We start from the raw sequence: 14,078 nt of genomic DNA, 5'->3' as shown, positions 1-14,078 counted from the left end.
TGATTTTCTCATTGAAGTATTTCGCGAGATTTTCTGCTCCAGGAGTATCTTCGTTGTTGGTTGTGATTGGTGTGGTATCTAGTAATTTATTCAGTCCTATTTCATTTTTATAAAATAATCTTTTAGTTTGCCTTATGGTATATTTGTATTTTCTTTGGAGTTGTTTCCAGGCGTTAAGTGTTGGGTCATCTTTCTTTTTTTTTTCAATTGGATCAGGAGCACTTCAACTCAGGACTTTAAACTAGAATCGTTGGGGTAGGGTGATCAAAGCCCCCAGGTAAGTACAAGCCTTCAGGTAAGTGAAGCATTAAATTCTTCTACACAAATGGGAAAATAGGGGCAATGTCTGGAAAGCAGTATATACTAATGCTTGAAGTATGAGAAATAAGGTTTTAGTTCTTGAGGCTGTGATGGAAGAGGCTGATTTGGATTTAGTGGCGATCACAGAGACATAGCTCAGAGAGAACCATGACTGGAATATAGTTATATTGGGCTATGGAACAATGGAGTAAAAATGTCAAGAGCCATGGTGTAGTGCAGTGCACACCCAACTCATTCTCCTGCACTGCGCCATGGCTCTTGACATTTTTACTCCATTGCTCTGTCTTTGCTTCTATTTTACTTTTAAATATCTCCCTCAGTCCTTGCCCACTTGATCTTCCTCTCCTGCATTTATATGCTGCATTGACTTTCTCCCTCTGCAACCTACCATATCGTTTTTTTAAAGTGTTCTGTTTATCTCTAGCAGTCTCTCCATATTAGTACACTGATGCTCATAACCTCTGTTCACACTATCACTCTTTTTCCTCCCCTCCTTTTGCTACTTCAAGCCATCAAACACTACTTTTTTCCTTGTTATTGTCTCCACAGTTTTGCTCATGTTCTTCATCTATGTATTTTCTACATTTACCAATCATCAGTCTTTCTAAAGGCTTGGGGGTCCTTTTACTAAGCCACGTAAGTGTCTATGCGCACCCAACGCACGCCAAAATGGAATTAACACCCGGCTATTGCGTGACTCTTATAGTAATTTCATTTTTGTCGCGCGTCCGAAATAAATTTTTGCACGTGCTTATTAGGCGTGCGCAGGTCATTACTGCCTGGTTACATGAGACTTTACCTCTAGGTCAATGGCTGGCGGTAAGATCTCAGACCCAAAATGGACATGCGGCAATTTTCATTTTTGCCGCACGTCCATTTTCGGCAAAATTTTTTAAAAGGGTATTTTTTTACATGTGCACTGAAAAATGGATTCTGCATGCGCCCAAAACATGCTTCTACACTACCACAGGCCATTTTTCAGCACACCTTTATAAAAGGGCCCCCTGATTTGGTTCAGCTCCGCTTACTGGCGTTTACCACATACAGATCAGCACAATGTGTTCATCTATCCATAACAATATATTTTTGAATGGTTACATGTATTTTGTTCATTTGAGTCTATACATATATGTTTACACTTTATTTATACATTTTTCTTTTTCAGAAGCTTTTATGTACTTTGATTCATGTTTTCAATATATTTATATATGCACATCCAGATGGTATTTTTTTACTGTTTAAATTTATATGTATATAATTATATCTCCATATACACCATTCTCTTTTATGCGTTTTAATGTATTTGTATGTATATAATTATATCTCCATATACACCACTTTTTTGTGTTTTAATGTACTTATATATTTATGTATTTTAATGTACTTATATTTGTATTGTTTATTTTAACTTGTAGACTCCTGAGGCAGGCGTTTATTGCTGAAACACGGTGCCATGTCGAATCTTAACTTCTATTATTAAAGAACATTTTCATTCCTAATTTTTTTGTCGCCTTGGTCTCTTTGGAAGTGTCCTGTTGATCATGCTACTCCTCTGTTTCTATCCACAGACACAACCCATAGGTTCAGGACGGTACTGGTGAGGATGTTAAGGAAGGTGAAATTTAAATGGAACGCAAATGCACCAACTATACTACCCAATAAGCCTGGAATATTTCATTCTTGGGGTAAAGTACTACAGGGTTATAGGGATTAAATATTTAAACTATACTTGGTTTCATTTTCCACAGGGTGATTTTGCCAGAGCTAGAGAAAGGCTTCCCTCCTATCAGGAGGAGAATATCAGGACAACAGCATAGTGTCATGTCCAAAGAGGTTTTATGCTGACACTGAACATCTTTATCTTTTTCTACAGTTAGAGCAGTAGAAACAGCTTTATCTTCCACAAAAGGACTAACAAGGTTATTTTCTGTAGGCATTATGGTCTGTACTTCATCTTTAAGGCTGTCCTCAAAACAGGTTTGCACAGAGCAAGAATGAACTGGGAGATCAGACTGTGTAAAGGTTCTCATTTCCATCACATTGCCATCAGAAATATCCGATACTTTGTTTGGGCGTTGTGAGTGAAAGTAGCCAAGTTTGCAAGTCACTTGTTTAGAGGAAGTTTTCAGCAGGTCTGTCTTCTTATAGTTCAAATCATTTAATGAGTGTTTAGAGTATGGCTGGAAGCTACAACCAAATCCTATCAAAGAATGATACATCTTGGAGGGATGAGTTGCATCTTGGAGAGCTGCTAGTTTTCTCCAGGTTTGGGAGTTGAACTGGAATTTCCAGAGGCTATTAACAGACGCACAGTTTGGTCTGCCTCCTCCAAAAATCAACATGGAATCCCGGTACACAACAGATGAGTGTCCCATTGTCTTTGGAGGTCCATAACTAAAATAAAAACAATTGGCAAGTTTATTAGGAAAAGAGAGCAACAGTTCATATGGATTTATACTTAACATACCAAAGTAACATTGCACTATCGCATTAACAACTCTGCAAAATGCGGCAATTAAACTTTTGGGAAATAAGCACAAATATAATCATGTCACTCCCTTATTTGTTCATTATCACTGGTCACCTATTAAATTTTGAGTTTCTTTTAAAATAATTACATTAAGGTCTTATAACCCACTACAACCAACAAGTTCTAAGCGGATAACATGAAAAAGAGCATACTCCAGATAATCCCAGTCTAAGTTAGAGATAAACATCTATGAATTAGAAACATATTTTCTAAAAAGGAAAGTTTTCAATAATTTCTTGAACTCAGAAAAATATTCTATGTGTCTCAAAAAAGGAGGAAGACAGATCCAACTAGCAGCTGCCTCATATGGTAATGAAAATTGATGAGGGTGCAAAGCCTTTAATTTGCAAACAGAAGAAAATCTAACAAATAAATTTCTAGTGACTACGTCAAGATTCCTATTAAAAAATACAAAATGATTGATTAAATAACCTGGAGAATTCCCATGGAAAGCCTTAAAAGTCAGCACCAAAACTTTAAATTGTAACCTGGCCTCCACTGAGAGCCAGTGTAGCTGTAACATATAAGGAGAGATAGCATATTTGATTTCTGAAAAAAATTACCTTAACTGCAGGATTATGTACTCTCTGCAATTTCATAAAGATTTTGTACAACCAATGTAAATGGAGTTGCAATATTCCAATAAACATAATATAAAGGAATGCATTACTAAACGAAAAACCGATATCTCATAAGTACATTTATTGCCATACTGGGACAGACCAAAGGTCCATCAAGCCCCCAGCATCCTGGTTCCAACAGTGGCCAATCCAGGTCATAAGTACCTGTCAAGATTCCAAAAAAGTACAATATATTTTATGCTGCTTATCCTAGAAATAAGCAGTGGATTTTCCCCAAGGCCATTTTAATAATGTTCTATGGACTTTGCCTTTAGGAAGCCATCCAAACCTTTTTAAAATCCTGCTAAGCTATGAGGCATTTTCTGTACTAAATGCTGTTTTGCGTAGAACCTTGGATTGGGACTATGCGACTTTATTATTGGGGGACCAATCCTTATTGGTGAATCAAGGGCTCAGATTCCTGCAACGGCTATTTATATATGTCTCGTTGCTGCTGGTCCAGAAAACTATCTTGCACTATTGGATATCCTCGGAGAGGATAACGGGGGAGATGTGGAAGGTTAAAATGAGGGAGGTGGGCAAATATGAGATTCAGAGCTTTAGTAGCTCCCCTAAACTGATTAATCGACAATATGCTTATCTGTGGTCCGCTTGTCTAAACATGTTAGGTTAGGAAGGGGGGAGGGGAGACATAAGGTATGCGGGTGCAAGGGGCTGGATGTTGTGGATGGATATTTACAATTGGTGAGGTGGAGTGTGTGTGATTGGATGATAGGGGTAAAATAAAAACTCAATGCAGAATGATTAGGGGTTCTTTATTATATCGGATGACACATTACACAAGTTTTTGTTTTGGTTTACCTTGCTATTGCAATTGTGTATACTCGTTAGATGAATCAGATGTTGTATTATATAATTTTCTCTGTTATGTACAGCAATTTTGTATTGAGAATAAAACAAATTAAAAAAAAAAAAAAGAAACACCAGGGAAATAACTTACAGGTTGTCCAGAGACAAGAGGGACCTAGCATGCAGGTAGAGTGTATGCCAGTGTAGGGGCACATGCATAGGTGGACCTGGGCAGTGCTGGACCAGATCCTTCAGGTGGCCACAGGGTTAACCCCAGTTGGCTGCTAGGGGTAACGCTAAGGCATTACGTGAAAGGTAGTGCCCTCAAGAACTACAGAAAGGGGAGACTGGGCAAGAGAGTATATTCTCGTGCATTTTAGTAAATCTAGCCTTAAATGACAGCAAATATTGTTAAATAATGTATTCTGAAGCATCTGAATTTATTTAGCAACTTCATAGAGATCCCACTATGGAGTGCATTACAATAATCTAACTGTGGTAATAAGGCTGCCTGCACTATAACTAAATATTTTCTGTGCTCAATGAAGAGCGTATATCATGGAGTTGACACAACCAAAACCTTTTTTTTTTTAAACTTACTCATTTATCTGTACTTCAAAAGTGAGTTTAGACTCTAATATCACATCCACTAACCTATTTTAAATCAATTTGGAGAACTTCTCCTGAAGACAGAACCAGGTCTCTACTATTACATTCCGAAAAATCTCCAAACCAAACAAGATGACACCCATCTATGAGTACTTGCTATCAATGCTTGTTCTTGAGAGATTATTAATATAGGATAGAGTTGCAAAGTAAACAGAGGGTGTAATATTTAATGTTATGTTAAGCTAATAAAGGATAAGTAACTTGAATCCCATTTACCTTGCTCTGACACTAGACCAAGTGTTACTATTGAAGTTCCACTTCCAAAGGTCATTCTGTTCATCCTTGACATTCAGTCCTCCAAACAGGTACATTGCAGCACCATAAACCACTGCTGAATGGAGATGACGGCGTCTTGGACCATGGTCACTAAATGAAGGAGACACAGGGGACCATGTCCTTGTATCTGATATCACAGATAAACCAGATTAAAACATTTGAAAGCAAAGCAGAACAACATTATTTGCCTTCTAGATACAGTGCAGTTTCTTCTTCCCATGATAATACACTATAAAGTGACATTTCATCACAATCAAATACTAAAAAAAACTTTAGAAAGGTGAAATTTATTCATTATTAATTTCATTTCCTTGAATACTGCCACACTAATCCAGACAAGTGGGTTGTGTCCCTTCTCGACCAGCAGATGGAGGTAGAGATACTGATTTTAAACCAGTGACATCACTGGTAAAAGGGCTGGTATGGCTTGTAAACCTCAGTATGTAAATATCAAAGCAGATTCCAGTGTCCGAAGGGACCTGCAGAAACCAAAATTATAATCTTGAATAATTATGCACATAATGCACTGAGATACTATGAGAATTCATAGGAGGCAGGCAGCAACCTGTATGACTCAGACTTACAGAATGGGCCTTGGACAGGTGTGGCCGGATTAGAGGAAAGGAAGTTAATTGGTATCAATTTCACCTTCCTTTTTGTCTTGCCTTACCAGTTCAGACAAGTGGGATGCTCAAGAACAGTACCCTAATGGGTGGGGGAAGATGAGGCTCCCTGTAGTACTATCCTGCCAAAGGCTATGTCCACTCTGGCTAAGACTTCAATCTTGTAGTGCTGCAACAGCCATATTGCTCCCCTGTAAATTTCTTTTTTGAGCAGTGGCTTGCATCGCAGCCCATGAAGTTGCCTGCACCTGGGTGGAGTGAGAACGAAGTCCACTTGGAACTGCTTTTCCTCTCAGAATGTAAGACAATTTAAGGATGACTGACTCTGCTTGTCTTTTCCACGGATTGTGAAAAAGTCACAGAAAGTATATCTGATCTTCGAAATGGATTGCTGAGTTTCAGATATGGCAGTAAAACCAACCTGTGAATGCTCCAATATGAAGCTGCTTTTGTTTCTCTGAAAATACTGGAAGAAAAACTAAAGAACCATTCTGATGACTGCCACATCACTGGTAACAGAAAGATATGGGTCCCTACAGGATAAGACCTGACGCTCAAAGACCCACTTTGCCAAACAAATGGCAACCAGAAAGATGGCTTTGAGGGTGAGGTCCTTGAGAGAGGTCCACTTTAAGGGCTCGAATGGAAGCTCTCCTCAACCCCCCCCCCCCCCCGAAACATTAAGTATCATGTTGAGATTCCATTGGGCAACAACGGCTTTGAGTAGAGGGACAATGTGCTTGACTGCAAAAAAAAAAAAAAAAAAAACCTCTGCAAGAAAAACTCCCTGGATCTTCTCTCGGAAACAGGGGAGGACCACAACCTGTACCTTGAAAGAATTCAGGGCAAGGTCCAGCTCCACCATCCAGCTGGGTACGAACTGCTGATCCTCATACAACCTCTCGAAAGTCCTCCAGACTTAGATATGCGCTAAGGAAGTACAGCAGCTGTGGGCTTTGAGAAGGATCAGAATGACTGATTCTGACTAACCGTTATTCTTCACACACTAGCCTCTCAAAAACCAGGACATATGCCAAAAGGGATCTGGATCCCCCATCACAACCGGCCCCTGTACCAGAACCCTGGTGGTTCAACTAATAGGCAATGGAGATCTGCATATCAAGGGCAATACGGCCAGACCGGCACCACCACAATTAACAGAAATAGGTGGCTGGGTGCCCTGTGATGAACCCTGCCTATGACAGGTCAAAGGAGAAACTCATAGGCTCCTTGTGGGACTTTGGTTGAACCGAGGCATCGATCCCTGCCTACCCAGCCTGCCATCTGCAGCTGAAGAAGAGTTGGCATTTTGCATTCCATCAGGAGCCCATCAGATTGCAACAAGGATGACTCCAGCACACCACCAGCAGCTGGAAGGCCTGCAGGCTCAATGCCCTCTCCCCTGAGGATCCAGCATCATTCAGCTAAGGAAGTACGCTTGTGTATTCTCCATTCCAGCAATGAAAACTGCCAAATTCAATGTTAGATTCTGCTCTGCTCAGCTGTACAGTCAGTTGGCTTCCAGCATCACTGCCACACTCTTGGTGCCCCCCTGCTTCAGACAATACAACAGCAGTGGCCTACCTCATCACCTGCAAAGCCTTCCTCTTGATGATGGGAAAGCACTCTCAGCAAAAGCTGGATGGCTCTTAAATATTTTTGTTCTGCGTTCACAGATGAAGGGCCAGGAGTAGGACCAGAGAAGACAAACACAAATATGAAAGTGTGGTAGACCTTCAACAATTTTCATTCAACTGTGTTCATGAGGAGCTAGATAAACTAAAGGTGGAAACGGTGATGAGGACTGAATAGCATACATCTGAGTGTACTGAAGGAACTTAGGGAAGTTCTGGCAGCTCTGCTATCTGACCTTTTCAATACTTCTCTAGAATGGTCCCAGAGGCTTAGAGAAAGGCAGAAGTGGTTCCACTCCACAAAAGCAGAAGTAAAGGGAACTTATAGGCTGGTTAGCATGATCTCTGTGGTAAGTAAATTAATGGAAACACTTCTAAAACAGAGAATAGTGAAGTTGCTAAAATCCAATGAATTGGAGGACCTATGGTAGCATGGCTTTACTAGAGGCCAGTATCATCAGACAAATCTGATTTCTTTTGGTGATCAAAGATTTGGATCAAGGGAGAGCACTAGATGTGGTGTACTTAGATTTTAGCAAAGTTTTTGACACAGTTCTGCATAGAGAACTTATATACATAAACTAACTGCCTTTGGTATGGGCCCTAAAGTGACTAACTGGGATATAAAACTGGTTGAGTGGAAGGTGACAAAGTGTAGTGGTAAATGGAGCTCACTCTGAGGAAAGAGACATTACAAGTGGTGTGCTGCAAGGATTGGTTCTTTGCCTGGTTCTTTTTAACATTTTGTAAGTGATAGTGTGGAAAGGCTGTCGGGTAAGGTTTGCCACTTTGCAGATTATACCATAATCTGCAATAGGGTGGTTGATGTGGCTAGCAAAGGTTGAAGAATGGTCCAGAATTTGGCAGCTAATATTTAAAGTTAACAAATGTAGGGTTGTGCATTTGGGATACACAAACACAAGGGGGATGTACAGTCTAGGGGGGTGAAGTACCGTGCAGAAAAGAGGATCAGGACATGGGAATGATTGTTCGTGATAAGGTGGCCAAGAAAAGGTGACAACAAAAGTCAGAAGGATGCTTGAATGCATAGGGAGAAGATAAAGGTGAGCCGGTTGATATTGTGAAACTGGATTTTCTGAAAGCGTTTGACAAAGTACCTCATGAAAGACTCCAGAGGAAATTGGAGAGTCATGGGATAGGAGGTAGTGTTCTATTGTGGATTAAAAACTGGTTAACATATTTATAAATGACCTAGAGATGGGAGTAACGACAGAGGTAATTAAATTTGCTGATGACACAAAGTTATTCAAAGTCGTTAAATCACGGGATGATTGTGAAAAATTACAAGAGGACGTTATGAGACTGGGAATCTAAATGGCAGATGACGTTTAATGTGAGCAAGTGCAAAGTGATGCATGTGGGAAAGAGGAACCCAAATTATAGCTACATCATGCAAGGTTCCACGTACTGGATTGCCTGATTAGTGCTTCTGAATCAGTTTTTTTCATGGTCACTGTGTAGTTCTTTTTAATAATTTCTTTTTAATGATATCATCATCACGGTATACGTGATTGTCACAGAACAGTATGATGTTTTTAGGTAGTGTTTACACTAAAGTTAATTTTTATTAATTTCTATTGATTTGAGTTGCTATCTGTTAGAACATGGAAACCCACTGATTCTTACTTTTTAACAAAAATCACTAAATATTAAGTGAATATTAATTTCAATATTTTTAGATCATTAAATGTGCATAAGAGACAGCGATTGAGGCTAAGCATTGTGAGATTTTATTTTATTTATTTACTAGCCGTTCAGCCCGTAAAAATGGGCTAGTATAGGAGGGGGGGGTTGAAAGGCCCCCCCACCCCACCACCGAGTTCGCCGCTGCCGCCCCCCCCCCGAGTTCGTCCCCCCCCCCCCCCCCCGGAGCCATCGCCATCCACCTTCCACCCGGTCGGGCCCTCGCTCTGCTATTGAAACAGCGAGGGCACGCAGCACACAGCTCTACTGCTGAGCTGCCGTGGCCTTCCTTCTTCTCTGCCTGTGTCCCGCCCTCGTGTGACATAACGTCGTCGAGGGCGGGTCACAGGCAGAGAAGAAGGAAGGCTGACGGCAGCTCAGCAGAGCTGTGTGCTGCATGCCCTCGCTGTTTCAATAGCGGAGCGAGGGCCCGACCGGGTGGAAGGTGGGTGGCGGCGGCGACTCCGGGTGGGGGGAGCATTAGCGACGGCAGTGTCCCTCGCAAATGCGCAGTGGAGACCCTCTCTGTTCCGCCCTCGTCATCACGTATTGACGCGGGGCGGGGCAGAGAGGGTTTCTACTGCGCATTTGCGAGGGACACTGCTAATGCTGAGTACGACACTCGCCATTTATATATATTGATATCCACCTATTTGTCTTGTGCAGTTCTGTTGATATAATATTTTATGTTGATATTTTTTGTTGATATCTTATGTCTTGTATTAAAATTATTATTTTATTGCATGCATATTTAATTTGAATGTTTTTAACTGATATTGATTTGATATTACACTTTATTGTATTATGTTTTTAGATTTGATCTGTTTTTATCTTATATGATTTGATTGTGGTTTTAGATATGTTTTATTAAAAAATATACAACATGATGTTTATGGGTTTTTTTTATGTTTATAATTTTTATTAATTTTATAAACAGCACAGACATAAACTGTTCAAGTGAAATACAGCCTCAGGTATAACAATAAAGTTATTACAGAAGTATTATCTTTTCATAACATAATTTAAACATTGGCTTCATTAGACCTCAATTGTTAAGGAGAAAAAAGGGGGGCAGGAATTAAGTGAAGATTATTTTAATGCAAACAATAATAAAGAAACTATGGCGTCGTTTTCTCATATTTATGTCTCTAATGTTGTCTAGCTTCTAGGAAGGTCTTAAGCTGATCAGGTATATAGTAAACATATTTTATCTGATATGTTTTATTCATTATGTATTTTTATTTTGTATTTTTTTGTACCCCTGACGCAGCCTCAGGGCGAAATGTGGCCACGTTGGGTAACTTGTAATAAACCACTTCTTCTGTTACCCTCCTGTTCCATTTTTTGTCTTTTTTGATCTGCTTTTTTTCTTTTGGTTCACCCAAACAGCAGGCCTATCTTTGGCCACTGTAAATTTAACCAGCTAGCGCTGAATATTAACTTGGCCAGTTAAGTTTAAGCTGGTCAAAAAAAAACCCTGGATATTTAAAGCTGATCACTGGAAATAGCCTGGTGTTCAATATCCAGGCTTAGCGCCAATCACAGCCAGCCCTGCCTCCCACAGGCTGAATATCAGGCAGAATATCAATAAGCTATCAACATGCATAAAACACATGCAGAGATCATGAGATGTATAAGTAGTCATGCACTATGCTGTTCACATGAAACTGGAAAATACCACAAAGAAACAGGAAAGCAAATTAAGAATGGCATATGCATAACACTCATGTTTGTACTGCAGAATCCTAGCAGCCCTATAATTGTTCTGGAGAAAACTGGAGTCTTTGAAAATTGTGACACTATTCAAAAGGTCAAACAGAAAAGATCTAGTAGTACATGAGCTTTTAAGACCATTAAAAGGTTCAATATTTGTCTTCAGATCTGTAGAAGAAAGGATTTTGTACTTTAAAGCTCATGTACATCTTTTTTGGTGGTAATTTAAAAAGGTATCAGATGACAAAGACTCAAAATTAATGTTCAGAAGAAACGTTTTACTTACCAAAATTAAAAGCCAAAAATTCCGACGATGGTCCTTTGAGGTCTAAGTATCCTCCATAGATGTACATACTAGATCCATACACTACAGCACTGTGACCTTTTCTATTATCTGGGCTTGCATACTAAAATATTTCAGAAAAGAACATATATTTTAAAAGGATACTTGTTGAAGTTTAACTATATGATACATTAGTGAATAATTCAAACCCTATACTAGTAAAAGGTTAAATTGCATTATGCTAGCAGAATTTAAAAAATGAATTAACTGAAAAACATACAAAAGTTGGAAACCACAAATTCACCGATGGGTGCAATTTTTGAGTATCACACAAAGTTGCAAAGTGGGTAGGTGCATTTTCTTCATTGAGTTTATAGCTAATTTTCAAAAAGACACCACTTGGGTAGTTTTGTAAAGATAGTCACCTGTAGCACGTGTTCTCTGAGGTCAGTAGGACACACATTACAATAGCTGGATGAAATCACTTGATGGCACCCCAGCACGGATGCTATCCAGCATTCTGATTATTCCAGAAGCTTTTGGCAGCAGTACCATGTATGCATGGGACCAGCAGTTGAGTACAAAAGCTTACAGAATACAGTTCCTAGGGGAAGAGGAGAGAGTCTGTGGTAATGTGTATGTCCTGCTGTCCTCAGGGAACATCTGCTACAGGTGAGTAAATCTGCTTTCTCTGAGGATAAACAGGACAGCACTTACCCCAATTGGGAATCCCTAGCTACCAGGCTCACCAAAAACAACAAACAATGGACAATAGGGGCTCGCAACAGGCAAGGCCAACCAGGAACCAATTAAACTATAACTTATGTACATCCTGTGGTATGGGTGCAGCCTGGAACAGAACAAAAATGGGCCTAGGAGGATGCAGTTGGATTCTAGACTCCAAACCAATTCTGCAGTACTGTCTGAATGAACAAACTGTCGTAATGGGAATCCTGCTCAAGGAAGTAGCGAGTTGTGAATGTGTGGTCAGAAGACCACGTTGCAGCTTTGCAAATCTCTTTAATGGAAGCTAACCTCAAGGAGGCTACCGATGCAGCCATATCTCTAACTTTGTGAGCTGTGACATGATCCTCCAGAGTCGGCCTAACCTGGGCATAAGTGAAGATGATGAAGTTTATAGTTTATTGAAACTTACTATGCCACTTAAACTAACAAAGTAGAACAAAACAGTGTACAGACTAAACTTAAGTTAGGAAAGGAACTCCATTATTAAATAGGACAGTAATAGGAATAAGAATAGGAAAAGAAACAAGTCTGCTAGCCAGTCGGACAGTGTGTTTACTGATCGCTCTCCCCATCCTGTTTGGGTCAAAAGAAACCAAAAGCTAGGTGGACTGTCTGGGCTTTAGTCCATTCCAGATAGGCCAAGGCGTGTAATGCACTTTCACTAGGATGTGCATGAGGGTTTGGGAAAAATGTTGGCAGAATAATTGACTGATTAAGATGGCAATCTGACACTACCTTCAGAAGAAACTCAGGATGCATACAGAGAACTTACTCTGTTGTTGTGAAGCTTTGTGTAAGGTGGATCAGCTACTAGGGCATGAAACTTGCTGACTCTATGCACTGACGTGACCACCACCAAGAACAAAACTTAAGAACTTCAGAAGGCAGGTGTCAAGTGGCTCAAATGGACCTTTCATCAGCTCAGTGAGAGTGATGTTGTAGTTCTATGACACTGTGGGAGGTTTGATCAGGGGCTTAGTCAAAAGCAAACCTCTCATAAAACAAACTAGAGGTTCTACAGAGATGGGCTTACCCTTTACAGTGATGGTGTGCGCCAGTTGCACTGAGGTGAATCCTTATGGAGTTGGTTTTGAGACCAGACTCAGAAAGGTGTAGAAGGTATTCAAGCAGTTTTTGTGTAGGGCAGGAAAAAAGATCTAAGGCATTGTCTTCACACCAGACGGCAAATCTCTTCTATATGAAATTATATGATCTCTTAGTGGAATCTATCCTACATAAGTACATAAGTAATGCCATACTGGGAAAAGACCAAGGGTCCATCGAGCCCAGCATCCTGTCCACGACAACGGCCAATCCAGGCCAAGAGCACCTGGCAAGCTTCCCAAACGTACAAACATTCTATACATGTTATTCCTGGAATTGTGGATGTTTCCCAAGTCCATTTAGTAGCGGTATATGGACTTGTCCTTTAGGAAACCGTCCAACCCCTTTTTAAACTCTGCTAAGCTAACCGCCTTCACCACTTTCTCCGGCAACGAATTCCAGAGTTTAATTATACGTTGGGTGAAGAAAAATTTTCTCCGATTTGTTTTAAATTTACTACACTGTATATGGTGGACTAGAGTGTACTTTGTTAAATATTTTGCTTTCTTTATTTAAAGATGTTTTATTTCAGACAAATGTACCTTTACTGTTTCAAGTGTAATACTTGTTTAAAAGTTGAAACTAATAAATATAAAGTAAAAAAAAAAATAAAAAAACTACACTGTAGTTTCATCGCATGCCCCCTAGTCCTAGTATTTTTGGAAAGCGTGAACAGACGCTTCACATCCACCTGTTCTACTCCACTCATTATTTTATATACCTCTATCATGTCTCCCCTCAGCCGTCTCTTCTCCAAGCTGAATAGCCCTAGCCTCCTTAATCTTTCTTCATAGGGAAGTCGTCCCATCCCCGCTATCATTTTAGTCGCCCTTCGCTGCACCTTTTCCAATTCTACTATATCTTTCTTGAGATGCGGCGACCAGAATTGAACACAATACTCAAGGTGCGGTCGCACCATGGAGCGATACAACGGCATTATAACATTCTCACACCTGTTTTCCATACCTTTCCTAATAATACCCAACATTCTATTCGCTTTCCTAGTCGCAGCAGCACACTGAGCAGAAGGTTTCAGTGTATTAT

General features: G+C 40.0%; 1 protein-coding gene across 3 annotated transcripts in view; it reads right to left on the bottom strand.

The window, feature by feature from the left end:
* Positions 1 to 1,275: 1,275 nt before the first annotated feature.
* The window catches only part of LOC115474845 (leucine-zipper-like transcriptional regulator 1 homolog), a 55,150-nt gene continuing 42,347 nt past the window's right edge, over positions 1,276 to 14,078 (bottom strand). For all 3 annotated transcript variants that reach the window (XM_030210539.1, XM_030210541.1, XM_030210540.1), the window contains exons 6-8: positions 11,187 to 11,307; positions 5,167 to 5,353; positions 1,276 to 2,715 (exon numbers count right to left, since the gene is read on the bottom strand). In XM_030210539.1, coding sequence (XP_030066399.1) covers positions 2,040 to 2,715; positions 5,167 to 5,353; positions 11,187 to 11,307 — 984 coding nt within the window. In that variant the 3' untranslated portion in view covers positions 1,276 to 2,039. The remainder of the gene's footprint in view (positions 2,716 to 5,166; positions 5,354 to 11,186; positions 11,308 to 14,078) is intronic.

Source organism: Microcaecilia unicolor, chromosome 7, assembly GCF_901765095.1.
Source record: "Microcaecilia unicolor chromosome 7, aMicUni1.1, whole genome shotgun sequence".
NCBI classification, from domain to species: Eukaryota; Metazoa; Chordata; class Amphibia; order Gymnophiona; family Siphonopidae; genus Microcaecilia; species Microcaecilia unicolor.
The sequence above is the reverse complement of the archived record's forward strand: the minus strand, read 5'-3'. Positions and strand labels throughout refer to the sequence as shown.